This window comes from Homarus americanus, unplaced genomic scaffold (assembly GCF_018991925.1).
Source record: "Homarus americanus isolate GMGI-L3 unplaced genomic scaffold, GMGI_Hamer_2.0 scaffold6317, whole genome shotgun sequence".
NCBI lineage: Eukaryota > Metazoa > Arthropoda > Malacostraca > Decapoda > Nephropidae > Homarus > Homarus americanus.
This window is the reverse complement of record NW_024730668.1, coordinates 19,826,738-19,848,072: the sequence shown is the minus strand read 5'-3', so window position 1 is coordinate 19,848,072 and position 21,335 is coordinate 19,826,738. Positions and strand designations below refer to the sequence as shown.

At 36.3% G+C, this 21,335-nt stretch overlaps 2 protein-coding genes and 1 long non-coding RNA gene across 12 annotated transcripts in view; 2 read left to right on the top strand and 1 right to left on the bottom strand.

Moving 5' to 3' along the window:
- The window catches only part of LOC121867280 (arginine/serine-rich coiled-coil protein 2-like), a 42,116-nt gene extending 29,748 nt beyond the window's left edge, over positions 1 to 12,368 (top strand). For 9 of the 10 annotated variants that reach the window (XM_042367164.1, XM_042367162.1, XM_042367163.1 and 6 more), the window contains 6 exons: positions 1,256 to 1,409; positions 2,845 to 2,921; positions 5,148 to 5,353; positions 6,817 to 6,897; positions 7,945 to 8,269; positions 11,334 to 12,368. In XM_042367164.1, the coding sequence (XP_042223098.1) occupies positions 1,256 to 1,409; positions 2,845 to 2,921; positions 5,148 to 5,353; positions 6,817 to 6,897; positions 7,945 to 8,269; positions 11,334 to 11,533 (1,043 nt within the window). In that variant the 3' untranslated portion in view covers positions 11,534 to 12,368. The remainder of the gene's footprint in view (positions 1 to 1,255; positions 1,410 to 2,844; positions 2,922 to 5,147; positions 5,354 to 6,816; positions 6,898 to 7,944; positions 8,270 to 11,333) is intronic. The other variant, XM_042367165.1, reaches the window with a different exon arrangement.
- On the bottom strand, positions 1,933 to 16,070 carry LOC121867283. Its single transcript, XR_006089106.1, has 2 exons — positions 15,934 to 16,070; positions 1,933 to 2,267 (listed from the first exon to the last, which is right to left on the bottom strand). It is a non-coding gene; the product is annotated as an uncharacterized LOC121867283 (long non-coding RNA).
- Positions 16,071 to 18,375: 2,305 nt separating this feature from the next.
- LOC121867281 lies at positions 18,376 to 19,058 on the top strand. The gene is made up of 2 exons (XM_042367171.1): positions 18,376 to 18,459; positions 18,652 to 19,058. Exons 1-2 carry the CDS (start codon positions 18,384 to 18,386, stop codon positions 19,056 to 19,058), a joined length of 483 nt encoding a protein of 160 aa, XP_042223105.1. The 5' UTR covers positions 18,376 to 18,383.
- The last annotated feature ends 2,277 nt before the right edge of the window (positions 19,059 to 21,335 follow it).

Here is a 21,335-nt window from a genome sequence, read left to right as displayed (position 1 = left end):
ACTGTCATTAAGAGACTCACTTTCATCCTGTTGTGGCTCATTATCATCATCGTATTCTATGTCTGTTTCATCACTGTCGCATTGAATTTGTACAAGCGGATGTCTCACAAACCTGTTTTTTAAAGGGAATGTATGAAGCAGCATGTGCGTCACTTGCCTGTACGTACTCGCGTTTAAGGACAGTACTGCTTGTACTAGGTTGACTGCCAGACATTGCAATGGAAGGTACAGTAATGTCAAAGAAAGTTATCTTTTGCAATCACATTCAAGGCATCACGACACACAATCATACACCAACTTCACACTGAGTCAACAGCATGACTGTTTTCCATTAAAAGTCCCTGCATAGTAGCCTTGCACTTACCCATAAACACATTAATAGTTTACAGTTTTACCAAATTTATGACAAACGTAAAAGCATCCTACAACCTATAACAAACTCATTAATATTAAGTCAAACAAAGAATGAAGAATGTATGTCATTCTGGAAGAAAATAAGTTTGATAATAGGTGAATCAGAGAACATAAAAAAATAGTAACACTCACCAAACAGCAGAGAAGGTAGTAGCATCATTAAATTCTCACCTGCACCATCGCCAGTAGCACTTGTATCACCATAATCAACACTAAATTCACCACCAAAATCACTATCACCAAGCATTACTGGGGTGTCCACGTGAGTACTGGCGTCAAACACACGCTCAGGAATAATGGGCTCCTGATCCCACACGCTCTGAACGGGATGTTGCCACTTTATGCAACTGAGCGCACAGCCAGATACATAGCTCCAGGCCTGAGGTGATATCACACCTTAATTTTTAAGGACTTTCTACCATATTTCTATTCTAGCTAGAGGGTTACATCCAATGCCAACATGTAGAGGAAGGGTGAAAATAGTGATATCCATTAAAAAAATGCATTTTGGCTGGGGGTGTCACTTCACCCCCTTCTGACTCGGAGCGCCTCATATCTAGAATTTTGTATTATAGCAAAGAGTTAAAAAGAGAATAGCTATTTGTAAACTATTTTAGCTGATACAACTTAATTTTTATTTTATACCTCATTATAAAACTTAATTTCTGTAATATACAGTATAATGTAGATTAAAGATTTAAAATTTTGAGAAAGTTACATGTATGATCATAGAATATCAACCATGTTTTGATAAAATATTGCATATCTGAATATGTAACTGTAGTAATTTATTACTTTGTTTAAGATTGAAGTTAAAGAAGAAATTATTTAACAATTTTAGGACATTCTGGACGTGGTAGAGAGAACAGAGATGCACGTAGAAGTAGGGATGACGACCGCAAACGAAGAGATGACGAAAGGCGGAGCAGAAGATCACGATCTCGATCAAGATCCAGAGAGAGACGGAGGTCACGGTCCAGGTCCAGAGACCGCAGGTATGTTCTTGTTAAATTGACTATTGCAATCTTAGTTGATAAACAGTGATAGTATCTACATACAGTACTTTTAACAGATTTATCAGTACACAGTTGGATAATCTGTAGTATTTTGGCTATAAAAGCCCCATTTACCTCTTACTTCATGTTACACTGAACCTTTTGGTGTCTTGATAAATACTTTTCAAACAATAGGTATGGCACTGTTTTATACAAATAAGAGTTGGACTATTTCCACATTTCTTGGTACTCTGTTGTATACTGTACCATGTAATTAAATAGTTTTTATGTATATTTTCTTATTCAGACATTTTATTTGTATATTCCCTTTTTATTAGGATAGGTTTACATGCTGATGCAATTTAAAAATAGCAAGTCCCCTTGGGGTGGGGGTGAGGACCCTAACTACTGTTTAAGGTTTAAGCTGTTGTGTTTACTATGTATATAAGTTTTGCTAAGTTATCTTGTAGAATACTATAAATCAATAAGTCAATAGAAAAACACATGACACCAAGAAGAATGATAAAGATATGTTTTTATTGTCATAAAACAATAAGATTACAATACACAGGAATGGTAATATAACTCACGTTGCTGTCCCAGGATCCTTGAATAATACAGCCTTGACACCAGTGGGTGATTTAAATGGGGGATTTTACCTGTGGTAACCAAAAAGCCATATTTTCTGTGGTTTTGCATCAAAACAATGTGACTTGATATTTTAATTGGATACTTTATGGGTTAACAAATAACAGTATCATTTTACAATCATTTTCTTTAATGAATACAAACTTTTAGCTGTTACACCATCAAGATGGGTGACACTGGATGCTCAGGAATGCCATTACACCACTGTTCCTGTAAGATGTTAACTTTGTCAATGTAATTATTCTTTACATGACATATAGTAGTGAATTGTGTGTACAGGTGCTCCTTTACTTAAGAACGTTCAACTTACAAACTTTCAGAGATACAGGGTTACCTGCCAGAACAGGTATTCAATTTGGATGAGACAATTATTTTGAAGAAAATTCCAAATAGAACAAACATTACCTAAGAGGAGAAGAGTGAGCCAGGTTTTAAGGCTGTATTAAAGGGTATAGCTGTACTAAATATCCATAATCTTTTTATTTTTTACACTGTTTGGTATCTACAAGAGTAAAGTTGGACTTACAAACAAGCCTCAGGAACGTAGCTCGTTCGTAAGTAGAGGAGCACCTGTATAGATAAAAAGATGACCAACATTTTCCCCCCTGCAACATGACCCCCATTATAACACAGGCTTTATATTTTAATATAAATTTTTTACATAATGAATAGATATCCAGGAATGCAAACCCCATCATATATCGGAGGATAGCTGTACAGTATAATAAAAACAGTAATAGAAAGTCATTATGAAGTTTTGTTATTAATTTTAACGATTTGCCTTCAGATCAAGATCAAGGTCACGAGACAGACGTCGTCGTAGTCGCAGCCGTGAAAGAAAGAGACCCATGGACATCAGGAAAGGTTTGTATACAGTATATAGATTCTTTTCTACTAATTAATTTATGTGAACAAATACTAATAAATGTCTCTATGTTTTAAGATAATTGACTTTAGCTTCGAGTACTCTTTCAAGGATGGAAAATGCACTTGGAGCCATAAACACTGCTCTATCTCTTAATGTTATCAGTGAAGTAATATCTAACACAAGCATTAGTACAACTGCACATGTATTAAATCACTTTCATTCACAAATAAATGAACAAGCTAAGTTTCTCAAGAATGTTACACCCAAGTTGTATTTATGCTAACAAATGGTTTACTTAGCTCCAGCACATCATATGGTCAGAAGTCACCTAATATCTGGCCTCAATATCACACCTTTCATTATTTTCTTTGTATGGTCTACATTCAGCAAATCTGGGCTTTCTCATTCAGTGATATCTTTTGAGTGATCATATTCAGTGACTAGAAGACAATGTGAATACAGTACTACAACTTTTTCACATATCCGTTGAGACATTGTTACATAACTATTTGACAAATTTCATAACCGAATGACAGAACACATATCGAATGACCATCTAAAATAACTGTTGGCGGCATGTCATTCTCCAATTGTTATATTCTCAAACTATATGTAGACTGTCGGTTTATTGTTCACGTCTGTCAACTTCATAACTTATGTCAATCACTTCCGTTAGCATGAACGAACAGTTATTTTAGATTGTCATTCGATATGTGTTCTGTCATTCGGTTATGAAATTTGTCAAATAGTTATGTAACAATGTCTCAACGGATATGTGAAAAGGTGTAGTTACTGATAAACTTCATCAAAACTTAAGAGAAATAGACTACAGAAGACTTTTACCTATCAATACAAGCAGCATGAGTAAGAGCTACAGAAAACTTTACCTTACTTTAATCTAGCCAGATGATTTGTTGCTTGTAAGTAATAACCAATATTCTGAATGAGTTTTGTAAGAAAACTTGTCTTATTAGCTATGTTTAATTACTTCAAACATGATTTTGTGAAACAATATGACATGACGAAATAAGTTCATTTTGAAATTCTTCAGACCTCTCAGTAATGATACCTTTTGGAGTGAGTGTACTGCTAAATGGGACAATACAAATTCTGGAACAGTGTGCAGGTACTGTAACTTGTTGTGCCACACCTAGGCAATTAAAGTTACAGTATTCTCTAATGTGCCCCCCCCCCCCAAAAAAATTTTTTTTGCTTAAAACTCGGGTGTACAATAATTCTGTGTACTGTACAGTCGACCCTCGTTAATTCGGACCTCTTTAATCCGGATTTCGGATAAATCGGACGAAATCTGAACTGTCCATATCAAATTTCTGGTTCTGGGATTGTCCCAGTTGCAATTGGGGTTGCAATTTCAAATTCTGTGTCACTACTAAGAAATAAAGTCCCTGGTGCACTCTTAAGATTAAGAGAAAACGGACGACTCAGGTGTCCTGAAGTGAGAGAAAACGGACTCCTATGACGGGGCACTCAAATAAAGAGACATGGCTACATGTTTTGTGGACTAGCCACTGTACAGTATCCTTTTCATCACTTTGTAATAAACCTCGTTATGCCTATGTGTGTCTGATAATTATCATAACATTATATATTTATATATTTAGCGGTTGTACAAACACAAGGCCTCACACATGCCATTCAGACTGACAGACTTGACAAGTTTTACCAACCTTAAAGACAGTTGAAGCTTTAAACATCACTCACAATGGATCTTGAATATTCCAACTGTAATCAGACATACCTAGGTTGCCTCAACAATTGCAACCCCAGTTGCAATATCAAATTCTGTGTCACTACTAAGATATAACAAAGTCCCTGGTGCACTCTAAGATTAAGAGAAAACGGACGACTCAGGAGTGCTGAAGTGAGAGAAAACGGACTCCTATGACGGGGCACTCAAATAAACATACACATAGCTGTATAATGCAATATTAACCCCTAAATCGGACAATCGGCTAAAACGGACACCCTTCCCCCCCTATTAGTCCGTTTTAACGAGGGTCGACTGTACCACATTATCCCCTTTTCACATTAATAGACAAACTATTTTTATTTATCCAAGCTTAAAGATATTCATTCACAGATTGAGTTTTTCAGAGCATATGTATTCAGTGGTATAGTAAGGAATTCTAGAAAAGATTCTTTGAAACTTCTATAACTTCTTTTCATAAACTAAAGATGAATTTCATATGTTTCTTGAACAGAGGCCCAACAGAAACTTGCAGCACTGAAAGCAGCCAACCCTGACCTTACTGCAGCTGAGCTCTTAAAACGCAGCATGGAAGCACAGATGGTAGAAGTCCAGAAGCAAACAGGCATCACCCTCCCTTCATATTATAATCCTGCCGCCATGAATCCTATGAAATTTGCTGAACAAGAACGGAAGAAAAAGCTCCTATGGGGCAACAAAGTAAGTCCCCTTCAATTTCAACCTGATGTTTTAACCCTTGAGTCCTGGAGGGGTAAACATCATCCTCAAATGGTTAAAAATATCATCCTCAAAGGGTTAAAACATCATCTTCAAAGGGTTAAGCATCATCCTCATAGGGTTAGGTTATTGCCCTCAAAGGGTTAAAACATCATCCTCAGAGGGTTAAGCAATATGTAAGGCTGTTTGTTAAGACAAAAATAAACTGAATCGTTCATTGAGTGGAGGTACAGTAATCCTTCACTAACTATGGGGTATGTGTTCTGAAATACTCCCTTGGTTAGCAGGGGGCTGGGATTTATGTCAGTTTTCCTGAAAAAAGGGGAGATGGCTGTACATGAAGTAATGATTTATTAACAAATTAATTAAAATTTTAAATTTAATTAGCAAGTGACAAGGATTATGTTAAAAATTTCATTGTGGGAAGGAAGAGATTGAAGGGCATCTGTAAAGAATAAAAAGGAATTGGAAGTACTGTAATGGTAAATTTATTGGCATGGTTTGTAGTTAAAGTTTGCATGTAGTCTAGGTGCAACGAAGATACAAGAGGTCCCCAACTTACAAACATGATGCCATGATATGATAAAAATCAGACTCGTATTACAAATATATGCCGTTACTTAAAAATGTGGCACAACTTTGTTATTTTTACAAGTATTATTTACAGTATTTGTTATTTATAAGTTATAATTGTTATGATTTTACAGGTAGGAATGGTTTTTTAATTTTATTTTATTATAAAATTAACCTGGTTCTGAGATAAGAACAAATTTATCTCTGAACAGGTACTGTAGTACAGTAGAACCCTGGTTATCCAGGGCCCAGGTAACTGGCTCACTGGCAGATTCAACTAACATGCACCAAAATGAAATAATAAAAATTACTCCAAAATCAGTTAGAATCATAGTTTGATTACTGCATTGAGGATGAGTTGCCATAGTTATTGCTATGTACAAAAAATTGCTCCTTCCAAACTCAAACCATTCTCTGGGCGACTAAACCCACTTCAGCCAGGCAGTCGACCAGTTAATTCACAGATATGTGGCTGCCACACTACGCTGTGTATTTGCCATGATGTCACAGTGGGGAGGGATCAAGCGCGGCTATGCAGTTACAGCCCCACTGCCTCGACATACGTTCACTTCCAACACTCCACACTCATGCTCTTCATTTTTCTTTCTATTTTTTTTAATTTATAGACCTCATTGTATATGTAGAGTGGAATAAGTGTTAAAGAAGTAAGTTTTTCTGAGGCACTAATTTGTATGGTCAGCCTGTAGCACTAGGATTTATTTGGGGATCCTCAGAGTGAGGTTCATCTGACTGGAATATTTCTCTATCCGTAGGTGCCGGATAACTAGGGTTTTACTGTACATAGCTCCACTTTTGTAGTATAACTAGCTTAATCTTATTAAGGAGCAATGTTGTTTATGGAATGTGAAAAGTTTTCTAGGAAGTTCCAGAAATTGCCCATTACATCATCTCTAGAACCCGGAAAAGTATCCCTCATCCCCGGAATTTTCCAGGTAACGGCAAATTTTTTCTTTGAATTTCCATAACATGTGCCCGATTTCCATCTCCCAAACCCGGAGAAAAAACTCTCATCTCTGGAATTTTCCGGGTATCAGGAAAAATTTGTCTGAATTTATCGGAAAATCATTCCCAAAGCCGGAAATTTCCGGCTTTGGGAAAGATTTTCCAAGAAAATTTCAGTTCCGGCTATCAGAGAGTTCCGGGTTTGAGGGATTCCAGCTAAGGGAGATATTACTGTACCTGTACAGTATAGCCAAAGGTAATATTACAGCTGTTTGGATTTTCATGAACATTTCATTTTGTAAATTGACTTACAAAATGCACCATACAGTGAAATCAGTGGAATTGTAAATTTAATTCACCAAAATATAAAGAGTAAAGTTTAAAAGTAAAAAATAATAATCAAGGACAGTTTATTTGGAATTGAAAATTCCACAGCATTGTGATTTCACCATGGGCTGGCTTCAGAAGTTTAAAATGTGTGGTGCCTTATAGCCATTAAAGAAAAAAACGTTAACACACAAAGAGGTACAATATGTTCATATACCAGCCAGATGTTGTCTCAGCTGACTCTTCCTCATGTATTGCGGCATTCTCCCCTTTTACCTTCCATCATGTAAGAATAGGAAGATCTCTTATCTCTATATTTGCATAAACTTCAGCCTTTGACCATCTCGCCAGTTATTGTTCAGGGTCCTCTCTTAAATAATCATCTGTACAGAGACACTGAGATCATGACAAAACTTATTTTTCTGGTTGGCAGTTCTTCACAGTGTCTGAAAAATACCCACACAGTTAGCCTCAATCTTTTAAAACTTTTCAGGATATCATTTGCTTCCCAATTCCTTTTTCAACTTGTGGAAACATGAAAATTTAATACTGTAGGGAAATGCAGAATTGTATTTATCGTGTATTGGGGTCTGAAATGTTGATTATATAAACTTGGTCTTTATTATGAACTGCATGATTGTGGATTCAAGATTTTTTACTCTTCTATTAAGAATAATACCATACATGAAAGAAACTTCTTTTTTTTTCAGAATAAAACACCTGAGAGTCCTCTTGGCAATAGTATGAGTGAAGTTGCTGAAAGTAATCCTGTTCGCTTTCCTAATGTTAACCCAAGTGGATCTGGGATGGGAGGAATTGGGCCAGGAGTTGGTACATGGCGGCCTGGTTTAGGGGCAGGAGCAGCAGCGGCAGCAGCAGCAGCGGCAGCAGCGGCAGCAGCAGCCGCAACAGGAGCAGGAGGTCCTGGGAATTCCAGTGGCCAAGCTGCCTTGTGGGCTAACACCAGATTCTCCAATGACAGAGATGGCAAGATGGCTGAAAAGTTCCGCAGACTCATGGGTGTTAAAAGTGGTGGTGAGTTATGTAAACTTGTTTTGTTTTTTAACATACAGTACGTTCTTGCTCAACATCCTTTCTTTGTAAAGTAATGATGAGGAATCTTAGCTGTGGCACAGTATTATTCATGCAAAAATAGTTAGGACCCAAGTTTACAGTTAAGCAAGTGAGATATTTTTAAATTCGGGATGGACCCCCTTATGCCTCTGTTATAATGTAGGATGGCTAAAATAAGGAGCAAACATACACACTCAAATTTTGGACTATAGAAAATAATATTTAAAAATGAGAAAATATGCATGGGAAGAAAAAGATTAAGTCTAGTTTAATGTATTGTGTTCCAGTGAAGTATACACAATTTCTTCAGTTGTTGAACCTTACTATTGTTAGAGAGAGTCTTCCTTTAATATTTTAAAATTCTTCGGTGTAGAATAATGACTGAATTTTGTAATCGTAGAAGGTTCAGAGGTGGAAGGATCCACTTAACACCACAATCTAAGGCAGTACGGTGTTATCCTTTTTAGCCGGAATAATTGGTGCAGAGCGGGTCTGGGATTGAGAGATTTCTGGGTATGGAGACATTTTCTCATTCCTTGAAAATATTTCACATTCCGAATTTTTCAGGTACTGGGGAACGTTTTCCTGAGAGTGAAAGAGACCTAGGGGTATTTGTAAGCCCGGACCTACGGCCTAGAAAACAGTGCGTTAATGTTCGATATAAGGCAAACAGAGTATTGGGTTTTATATCTAGAAGTGTAAGTAATAAGAGTGCAGAGGTCTTATTGCAACTATATCTTGCGCTAGTCAGGCCGCACCTTGATTATGCAGTTCAGTTCTGGTGCCCTCATTATAGAATGGATATCATTTCACTGGAGTCGGTGCAGCGAAGAATGACGAAAATGATTCCGGGACTTAGAAACCTTCCATATCAGGATAGGTTAAAGAAACTTAACTTGCATTCCCTAGAAAGACAAAGAGTGCGGGGAGATATGATAGAAGTATTTAAGTGGGTGAAAGGAATCAATAAAGGGGATATAGATAAAGTTCTTATAATATCCGAGCAGGATAGGACTTGGAGCACGGATTTAAGTTGGATAAGTTTAGGCTTAGGAGGGAGATAGGAAGAAACTGGTTCACAAATAGGGTTGTGGATGAGTGGAACAAGCTTAGCAACTTTGTAGTAAGTGCTGGAATGCTGGAAAGTTTCAAAAGGAGGCTAGATAGATTCATGGATGATAGAGTGTGGCAGTAACTCTCGACAGGAGTTGCCATGCACAGGCCAACCGGCCTATTGCAGACTCCTTATGTTCTTATGGACAGACACTCATTACATTTACACCAAGGTCACGAGCAAAAATATTTATGGCTAGATAAAAGTGTATAAAATTTTATCTGCAGCATCTGATCTGATTGTGTTCAAGAGATAAATTTGGTGCCATAATGATCCTGAATTAATTAGGGATATTTCGGTTTTCCGATATAAATTTTTAACACCCTCTCTTGTTTAACGATTGTAAATTTTCAGATTAATGATGTTTGACTTGCTGGAAAAAATTCAGGGGGAAAATTGGAAAGTCTGGGGATTCTGTGCTGCAAGTGTGCATCATTACAATTCAGGTATCCCTAGCTATATGACCAACCGGACATGGAAACATTCACCAGTGCCTGGAAAAATTCCATGGATATGTTTTTTTTAAACAGGTTAAGAAATTTTGTTTCAATACAGGTACCCGGCTAATGGGAATATTACTGTACAGGAAATTGGATCTGCATATACCCTTGTTTTTATTCATTAATCATTTGCCAAAGTGTACAAGTAGCCAAATTAAGGTATCACTCAAAGGTAACAAGTTATGTTATTGGTAATGTCTCCATATTCAAGTATTACCAGTATACAGTTATAATGACCTCTCTAGGAACACATCCAGAGCTTTCAAGGGATATTACTATTCATGTTGGAATGCATATGCCCCTATTGTCAATAATTATAAAATGTTTCACATTGTCGCTTTTCTTTGGAACACATCACAACGTATAAGGAGGACCCCCTTATTTAAAGATAATGCAAGGGTTGTGTACTTATAAGTTGTGCATGTTTATGTACACAATAATTGATGTAGAGATGAATCCAAAGTATATATAGCTGTCAAGAAACTTCGGTTTCTTTGATTTTACACTTGGTTGCGTGTTAGCTTGTAGTCTTTGAATCACACTTGGTTGCGTGTTAACTTGTAGTCTTTGAATCACTTAAGTGAAAGAAGTGTGTGGTTCATTCACTATAACTGTACAAGTATCTCGACATTTACTTTCATCAAACGAGCTTTGGTCTTAGAGTGAGGTATTTTAACCAGGTTTTCCATCTTATATATAGCACAAGCAGAGTCCATGGATAAAAGGGAGCAAGTAGCACAAATTACCACTGCTCCTAGCTAAGCCTGTGGGTACACTGATAATCTTGGTGTCATAACGTGAGTGACCAGTGGTCCAACTTAGCAGATTTTATTTTTAGTGAGGGTTTATTATGTATACCATACCGATGTACTTTTTTCTTTTTTTTTATCACATACATAACTATATTGAAATCAATGACACTACCCACCACATTGAACAATTTTAGGTGTGCCACTCATGACTTGGTTCTTAGAAGTGCATCTTAATAATTGGCAAAGATTCTGGAGCAGAACCTTGGGATTCTGTGGAATAGTTTAAGAACCACTGATCTAGGCAATAAATGGGGGAAAGGTGCCAATGGTACTAGAACGTCGGTTAGCTAGATGGGAACTTAGTAGACAGAGTGTAACTATCTCAGGGTAGGCAGAGTGTAACTATCTCAGGGTAGGCTGAGTGTAACTATCTCAGGGTAGGCAGAGTGCAACTATCTCACGGTTTGGTTCACTGAACTTCAAGCCTCACCTCCTAGAAAAGCAGCCATTGACCCAGGATTCAAAGCTTATCTTTGACATGGGTTTACTATATAGACAGTGTAGAGTTGGAGAAAGGAGGGGATCCAGTGAGGGTATCCGAGATCACTCAATGATGACATTAAGACTGTCCATAAAAATAGTTTTAATTTTTACTTCAGCTGAGCCTAAGCCCCCTGCAAACAAAGAACCTCCAGCTGGTGCTAGCAGTGGGAGAGAGAATCCTGGGATTGAGATCCTGCAGAAGCAAGAGACCATGTTTTCTTCGATGGAGAGGCAGTATGAGATGGCAAGAATTGCTACACATACTCACAAAGGCTTTGGTTTGGGCTTCACTAGTCAGTCTTTTATGCCAAAGTAATGATAATACAGTATAACTAAATTCCCTTGATCATGTCAGATTTATATACATTGTTCCTGCAGTTCTTTATTTACCCTTTGTCATGACTATTAACACCATCTGCAAATTCAGGCATTGTATCACCAATATTTATTCATATTTGTCATGCAGGAATTTTATACTGGGCAGTTGTTTAATTACGGTAATAAAGCAGGAAACATTGCATAATGTGCATTACATGATTGTTATTGTGAATAAAAGTAATTGCAGTATCATGTAAGTTTTCTTATATAATTACATGGGATATCTTTTTGTAGTATTGTTTTTACATGACAGAATCTATGCAATAAGTCTTGAAAGTTTTATCAGAGGGACTTAAATTTGCAGAGTATATAATATAAAACATCAGTTAACAATGAATATGTTTGTACAATAGTTATCATTTTAATTATTTTGTGGACCATTAGTGCTGCAATGGAATTTTATTACCACATATGCATTTGACTTTAAAAAAAAAAATCAGACTAGGCCATATTATGCTGTGGATAAAGCTTAAAAAAAAGTGTTCCTGCAGAAGGTTCATGCTGAAAAAAAATCTCTTCTAGTCATGATTTAATAAAATGCAAATTTCTGAATAGTGCTACAAACTGCCTGGGTACTTATTTATGTGCAGTATGTTCTAGGGCACAGAGTAGTTTGTTAGCATCCAACTGAGCTAACATAAATTATGAAAGTGAAATTTAGATATGAAAGCAGCTGTATCAAAAATATAGAAAACATAACTGTCTGCACTGGTAGCATAGAAAAATAACAGCTGACTAGTTTTTCAGCAAAACTTTAATAAATGTTATTTATATATTTGCATTATATTACCCTTACACAAATCAAGGCATACAAACCAGATAAAATTTATACATACTTGATAAGCATATGAAGTAGTACATTTGTATGTACAGTAGAAGTCCAAAAATCCGGACTGCTTGGGGATTGGGTCGGTCCGGATTTTCGGATTTTCCGGATTCTCAGGCAGTACTTTTAAAATTAAAATTTAAGGAGGAATAAAGAAGAGATGAACAGGTACATTTTGATAGTTTATTCATTAGCAAATAAAGCATGCTTCATTTATCAAAACGAGCAGTTTTAAAGAAATATCAAGTCAACACTCGACAAAAATGTAAACAAACTGTCTAATACCATGACGAGTCTTGAAATTCCTAAGCCATCCATCACTAAATGCGCACTCTGATTCAATGTTCATTTGCTCCTTAAAAGACTTTGCTTTGGCAATAAGTATCGGCCCAGAAATTGCCATACCTTCTGATCGTTTTAACAAAAACCATTCGTGCAACACTTTATCAAGATTTTCTAATTTGGGCCAATGTAAACTTTTTCTTTCAGCAATTTTAATGTAAGGCTCAGAAGAAGCTGTGAATTCTAGAATTTTATTCTTTGCCTTTTTTATATCATAAATTGTAGACTTTCCAATGTTGTATGTTTCCATTAGAACAGCATTGCTCACATTACATTCTAGTTTCTTAATTATTTCAAGTTTGTCACTCAATTTCAATGTGTTCTTCTTTCTCTTCACACAACGAAGTTTATCTACTTTAGGGGCCATTATTATGGGCTTGTACTCTGTACATGGAAAGAGTAGGACTCAAAATTACATACGTTGTCACAGTTTGATTGCTTGTTTTAAAGTGGCGATCGTGTGGTCGTTTGTTGTCGCTGTGCAGCTGTGGCATTCACGCATGCACACATACACAAAAGATTTATAGTGCCTCAAATTTTACATTTCAGTTCAAGCTAATTACAAAACTAACAAAATTAGCTACCTATAATTTACAATTACTTTCATTATTAGAATTATGTAAATTAATTTTTTAAAGCAACTCCATTCATTCACATAACCCACAAAAGCCCGCTAAATTTAAAAAGTTTGAGTTTTCGAAAAGTCCGGATTCTCGGGTGGTCCGGATTCCTGGCATCCGGATTTTTGGACTTTAACTGTATTTTAAACAAAATCCAGAATTATGAAAATGTAAACAAAATCCAGAATGATGAAAATGCAAGGTAATCGGTCAGTTTTATTGTCGATAATTTTTTTCCAATATGAAAACTAACGTGCTCATCAGGGTGGTAAAAGGTTAAACCCTCGGCCCTGAAGATCAATAATAGTTATGGACTCAAAATCTACCAACAAATCATTCCTCACTGACTGGGCAAAGTGTTGTCTTTGTCAACAGGATAAGAAGGAAGATCTTAAAGTCTCCACATGCAAATCCTGCCAAAAAAGGAGATGACGATTACAAGAGCTTGGCAAGGAATATTCCTCTATTTCATTCAATCAATGCACTGCCAATCAAGCTTGACCCTGCAAGACTTGTTGAAGATGATGAGATAGAGGAGACCTTGAGGAGAAACAAGGCACAGTTGCATGAGAGTTGCAGACTTCTGTTCAGCAACACAAAGTTAAATAGAGCTCAGAAAAGGCGAAGCTCTGCAGTTGCTACAGAGGAGAGCAGCAGTAGCAAGATACCACAAATGGTCAGAGACCCCAAAGCAACAGAATGCTTTCTATGTGAGGAAGAAGCTTCGGGAGAAGACATAAGACATGCAATCAGATTTGCCCCCTGTTCAGATTTGCCCCCATAAGACATGCAATGACAATGAAACTTAATAAAAGATTGAATGAATGTGCGAAGACACTTAGAGATGGAAAACTCCTTGCCAAACTAAGTGCAGGAGATGTTGTGGCACAAGAACTGAAGTATCACCCTTTCTGCCTGGCAGACCTGTACAACCAAGAAAGAACACACCGAAATGCTCATGAGCAAGAAGCACAAGAGCTTCATCCAAACAAGGACGCATACCCAACTGCTTTCTCTGAACTGGTCACTTACATCACTCGGGTGAAAGCTTCTAGAGAAGGTACTGAACCACCCATTTTCAGACTTGCTGACCTGGTCACACACTACAGACAGAGACTTGAGCAGCTGGGTGTTGGATCGCCCGATGTTCATGCTATTCGACTGAAGGACCAGCTGCTTTTTCACATCCCCCAGCTGCAAGCTCATTGCCAAGGAAGAGATATCCTACTGGCCTTTGAGAAGGTTGTTGGCTCAATCCTGGCACAAGCAAGCAAATACGGTGACGCGATCCATCTGGCCAAAGCTGCTGGGATGATACGACGGGACATGCTTCAGCAGTACATTTCATGAAGGATGCATTGAACAGGCTGTTCCACCATCACTGCTTCAATTTGTATGCATGATCGAACATGGTGCAGATATCAAATCCCAACTCCAGCATGGTGCATCGAAGTCTGACCTTGCTGTCACAGCTCTTACAGTACAACTGGAACGAATTGTGTTCGTTAACTGAGGGACCACTGTACAGTGTGTATATATATATATATATATATTATATATATATATATATATATATATATATATATATATATATATATATATATATATATATATATATATATATATATATATATATATATATATATATATATACAGACTAGACCCCGACTTACGACCGTCGGGACTTACGACCGCCGCAGAATTTTTTTTTTCTTCAAATGACACGCATTTTCTATACCGAAACGTTTCCAGTTAATGTAGTCTCCATGTATAATTAGAAAATTATGGGGGCCCCATGTGCATTCAGCTGACTACATTAAAGGTAAGTGCTCAGTCACACTGTAACCATTCCTTATTATTTATTACTTTCACTGTACTGTATCCATTCCTCATTATTCATTACTTTTACTGTACTGTATTTCATTGTAGATTATTTATTTAAAAAAAATTATCTATCGGACTTCGGACTTACGACCTGGATTTGGGTCCCTAACCCCGTCGTAAGTCGGGGTCTATCTGTATATATATATATATATATATATATATATATATATATATATATATATATATATATATATATATATATATATATATAAATCTTGATAAAATCACACAGGGAAAAGGGAAACAATGGAGCACCTTAGCTTTCGTCTTTATTCAAGACATCTTCAGAGGCAATTGAATTACATGGACAGAGAGAGGCGGCATTGTTTTCGTGAGTGACGATGGTTCTACATTAGAAACGGAAGAAAACAAAACCCTGCTGTTGTAGCTGTAGTGAACTTAATTTAAAAAAATTGAATACCTGTATGTATGTTTTAAGTAATTTTATTTAATGTTAATACTGTAAATGGAACACTAGAAATAGCTCACCACTAATGGTAAAGAAATAAAGCGAGACGATTGGGAGTGCCAACATATGTACAGTAAGTGCGTACATGTGAAAACATATCATCGTTTTTCTACATATGAATATGAAAGCAACACTTATTTACTGTTCATATATGTTTTAAATAATATTTACGAATGTAAAACTAAAATTCTACTCACCAATGGTGTTAAAGTCTTAGGGCCGTATTGATAGTCATTACGACAATAATGACGATCATGATCATCTCGAAGATCGTGTGTCGGGATGCAACCACCCAACGCTGAGTGCCATATTCCTAGGCACTTACATGAGCGTGTAAACACGGCAGCTCGTGTCGGATGGCAAAAAATTTTTGGGCCATGCGCGTGTGCCAAATGCATTATTTCACATAATTAGAAAGACGATTTAGAGAGAGATTTAGTTATTTTATACTGGCACAATAATATATTGTTAAATAAATTTTTTTATAAAATTGAACTTTATTATCTGTTCGAAACAAAATACAGATAATTTTTTCGCCTGAGTACTTGGCAACAATTTTTGCACGCGTTATAAAAACATGGAGGTAGTAGAGAACGTTCTGCAGCTCTGTCTGAAACCCAACACATGGCACTTTTGCGCCATATTGAGCAAAGGCCAATCATTGAGGACAGGTCTACAAGCAACACCATAAATGATAGGAAAAGAAAGGCCTGGGATGAAATTACTGCTTCATTCAATGCCAGCTACCCAGACCAAATCCCTCGCTCAGCCAAGCAGCTCAAGAGAAGTTATGAGCACATAAAACGGAAGTAAGTATGTGTTTATTTCCAAGTTTATTATTTAAAAATACGTTTTTTTGCCAGTAGGTTACTAAATTGATTAGGATTACAGTATTTAAGTGACGTGTCATGTGAGGAGTCCCACCTACCGAAGTAGACAGAAGGAAAGCTCCCATCTCACCTCCCCATTTTCCCTTCCTTCATATAATTTTATGATCACGTTCAGTTATATATCAAAATTAGTGTTTTTATGTCTACTTTTATAAGTTATATATGCCTATATGCTATTCAATGCAGGTGTCTGAGTAGTATTGACCATATATTTTATATGTGCAAGTGTTAGCCATTGATTTATTTTTACTCCTAAGCGTGCTAGGTTAAAATTGTGTATGATATCTGAAACAAAAATTAAATTCATAATGAAGGAACTGGTATGAAGGATACACCAGTAAAAAGGTGCTTCAGCCATACTGTGTTAGGTTCTCTTGTTTGAAATCTTTAATTGCCAGTGAATAAATTGAAGAAAACATGGAACACTAAGAATTAACACTTTATTGACATGTTTTATTTTTAGTAATAATTTTATACAAAAGATGACAACTACAACATTTTTGTTAACACTACAAATCAGTAAATGCAAAATATTGATAAAAAGTTATGGATAAGTGAAAAAAATAGGTTAAATTAATGTAAGGTTATGTTTAATTAAAGTTAGGTTAGATGAGGTTAAGTTAGATTACATTACAATTAGGGTAAATTAACTTAAGTTTAGTTAAAGTTAGGTTAGGTTAAAATAAAGTTAGGTTAAGTAAAAAATAAGTTAGGTTAGGTTACAGTTAAGCTAGGTAAGGTTAGGTTATTTTAAATTAATGTTAGGTTATTTTCATGTTTTGTGCCATTTTCAGAGACAATGGGTGGCCATTGTCATAAAACGAAGCTATACAGCATACAATTATATGAAACAGGTATTATTCTGCAGATTTGGTGTGCTTTACATTAGGTGCCTGGAAATATTTTACGACCATGACATGGATCAAGAAAAATTGGCAAGTATGGGGCTGGTGTCCCCACATAATTAGCAAGCCAAAATATTCTGGCAAGATAAGCTTCAAACAGGTATAGGCTCAGTTTCTGAAGTGTCACCTCAAATGACTTGTCAGAAGCTTATGAGTCATCATTACTAACATATCATAATTTTTATAGCAGATATGACTGTAGCCGCTTAGATATGTTAGCCTGATTTAGGCCCACTTAAAAAAAAATTTTCTATGTTTGTTTTAGATATACTGTACTGATGTAAGTGAACATCAGCATCGTAAAGTATAAACATGTTTTATTTCTCAAGTTTTAATGGTCAATTTACATTTTTTATACATATATACAGCTCCTACCAGACTCACGACCTACTCTACTACTACAACCCGCACTTTTACGACGTGCCTCAGTCGTACCGATATTTGGTCAAATTACATATTTTCGAGTCACCGTCAGTACACAGAAAAAATTTTCTTTATATATTTCACTTTAAAATGGTTGGCTAGCTTAAAAGTGAGTTTGTTGTGGTGCTGAGATTAGAAATAGAAACACATGTAAGATTTTCTATGTATTATTTATGCATTTTCGACTTGCAACCACTTTGCCCATAGACATTGGTAATGAAAGCATGATAAAAGCCTATGCTGTTGCTATAATTATTTATGTTTGTACTGTATACAGTATTTATTTTGTTATGTTTCTTTCAGAACTAAAAGCTGAGATATACAGCAAAGAAAAATTCTAGCCAAGACAGGTGGTGGTCCACCACTCAAAATATCGGAAGCTTCAGAAGAAATGGTCTTGGCATCATCACTGATGGGGCAGAATTGTCAATGACTGATAACACTTACGAGACCTTCAGTAAACCAGTACATGAAGCAAATAATATCTTAGAAAATGTGCAGCTAGGTGAGAATATTACAGAAAAGTGATTGATTTATACATTTGCGTGCATTCATAACTCCCATTGCTCAATCTCCTTTTGCTATCGAAAATCAAACGGGAACAGTGGCTGACAGCTAAATATTCTATGTGTTATTTTTCTTATGTCACTTTTACCTTTACCTTATACACGTGTACTGACACAGTGTACTGTTTCAGTATTTGCCGAGGTGCTCGAGCAACCCAGTGCTCGTGGCATGCGGAAGACTTCTGCAAGTGTACCTTCTGCTTCACTTACTCAGTCCTATGATCCACTTGTTTTACCTGGTCCTACCCCAGGGCCATCATCTATGTCTTCTGCACAATTTACTGTAGTTTCATCTACTGTTTATCGACCTCTATTTTCACCCTCTGTTCCTGTCTCACAAGTCAATGTTCCTGCCTCACCAGTCATTGCTCTTGCCTCACCAAACATTGCTCCTGCCTCGGCAGTCAATGCCCCTGACTCACTATCGAGTGATCTGCCTCACCCCCTCCTGCTCATGCTTCCAACCAACACCTTTATTCAGTGTCCAGGGCATCTGGTTCTCGTCCAAGGAGCACACCAAGGCGAACTAGGAGGGTGACAAGTGTGTATGAAATGTGTAATAAAAGACAAGAAGAGTTACATAAATCTAATTTGTACAGATTGAATAGGGAGCATGAGGAGGAAATGAAACTGAAAAAAGAAATGATGTCAACACAAAAACTACAACAAAAATTAAGTGAAACTGCAATTGCATCGATTGAAAAGACACATGAAAAATTGAATAATTCATTGGATTTGTTAGATAGTGTTTTAAGGAAAGCAGGAACTGCATATGATGCCATGGCTAAAACATATGAATGATGTTGTAATATTTCAGAAATTGGCATCTAAAGTAAAAGTTAATCTTTCTATTTCTTACATATTCAACTACTTTTATTTGAAGGAAATAAACATACATGTGTTTATTTTGACAAAGATTTTTTTGTTTACAAAAGCTGTCATAAGTATGGCAGGTAATTATTTGTGGGGGGTGAATATTTATGATATACATAAAGGCTGTGATTTTCAAAAATTTAGTTTATTTCCTGTGATAAAGAAAAAAGTTTTGTTTGGTGTATACAGGCATTTATAAAACATGTTATACTGTGCAAAGTACTGTATAGAGGATATGTTTCTTTTATTAAATTTTATGCATTGATATAAATAGCTGTAGAGAAGGAATGAACCATTTCTTTTTGTGCCCAAGATAGAAATAGTTTCATGTCAGTTACAAATATTGTCCAAAGTATGGCAGTTAAGATTTCTTTTTATATATCTATAATATAAGCTGTGAATTTCAGGAAATGCAGAGCTATGTATAGAAAAATTATAGTTTATTTTCTTAATTTTTGCACATTTATAAAAAAAATCAATATATATTTCTTTCCTTTTGTTGTCTTCATAAAACCTCACAGGTGAATTACCTTAGATATTGAGTTAATGCTCCATTATTAAAGACAACAATGAAGTAAAAATTAAACAATTTGAGGCAACATACTTATGAATGCTTAAAAAAAAAGAAAAATATAGAACCACTGTTTCATTAAAATTTAATGACATGAATCGTTCACCAATTAAAGCAATGAATGGAACATAGTAGTTACCTAACTAACTAAAGCCGTATTCTTACAGATTATCAAAGTAATGAAATAAACCTTACTGTACTTTATTAACTAAAAAAAATGCTCCACTATATACTCCCTCCGTGCTTGACCTTCATGATTTCCATATCTGACCATTTCTTCTGGGTCGTCAGGGTCTTCGAAATGCATGTCTTCTATGTCCAGTGGAAGTCCAGAAATCAAAGCAATATTATGGAGAACTGCACATGCAATTATAATATTTTGGGTAATACACAGCTTTGATCTTACATGTTGCAAGACAGCAAATCGCCCCTTCCACACTCCAAATGTCCTTTCAATTGTAGTTCTTGTTTTAATATGAGATCTGTTATATTTCCTCTGCTTTTCATCAGATGGATTATGGACTGGAGTGAGTAAGTATGGACGCAATGCATATCCACTATCACCAAGGAGAAAGCCTCGATAATCACTGGCCTGCAAACTGTCACAAAGTCTTGAAGTTGAGAAAATGCGGGAGTCGTGAGCACTGCCCAGCCAGTTTAAGACAGGGTTTGTAAATTTCATGTGTGCATCACATACGGCCATGACATTAATGGAGAAGAAATTCTTTCTACACCTGTAGAGTTCAGGATTTGGCTATCCAGGGCTCCTGATTGGAATGTGAGTCCCATCTACACAGCCTATCACACCTGGCATTCCAGCAATAGAGGCAAATTCCTGCATGAATTCTTCTTCTCATCCAGGTAAGGGGAATTTAATATATTCTCTTGCAAGAGTGGCAAAGGCAGCAGAAACATCCCGGACACATTTGCTAACACTTGGCTGAGACATGTCTGAACAGTCTCCCATAGTTATTTGAAAATTTCCTGTAGCCATATATCTCATGGCAACCAGTAGCTGTAAACTTGGAGAAATTGGAATGCCTGAAAGGAAAGAGAGAAAATAAAAGATACTACTGTACCTTGTATACTATTCCTCGTAATGTCTTAGGGAATTAGCACTCACAGGGAAAAAATTATGCTGTACAGTACTGTTTGTTTAAATTGAACCTAATCCCCCTCTCACTAAAAACATACAGTTGGGTCTCGATTTATGCGGATTTCGTTTATGATTTTGGTCATTTCACCATCTCCCGCCTAACCCTGATTTTTTCTAACCTACCATAACCTGATGTAAGGGTTAAACCTTGATTTTTCTTTTACCTGGTACAGTATATTATTCTCTTACTGATATTTCGCTTCTAATTTATATGT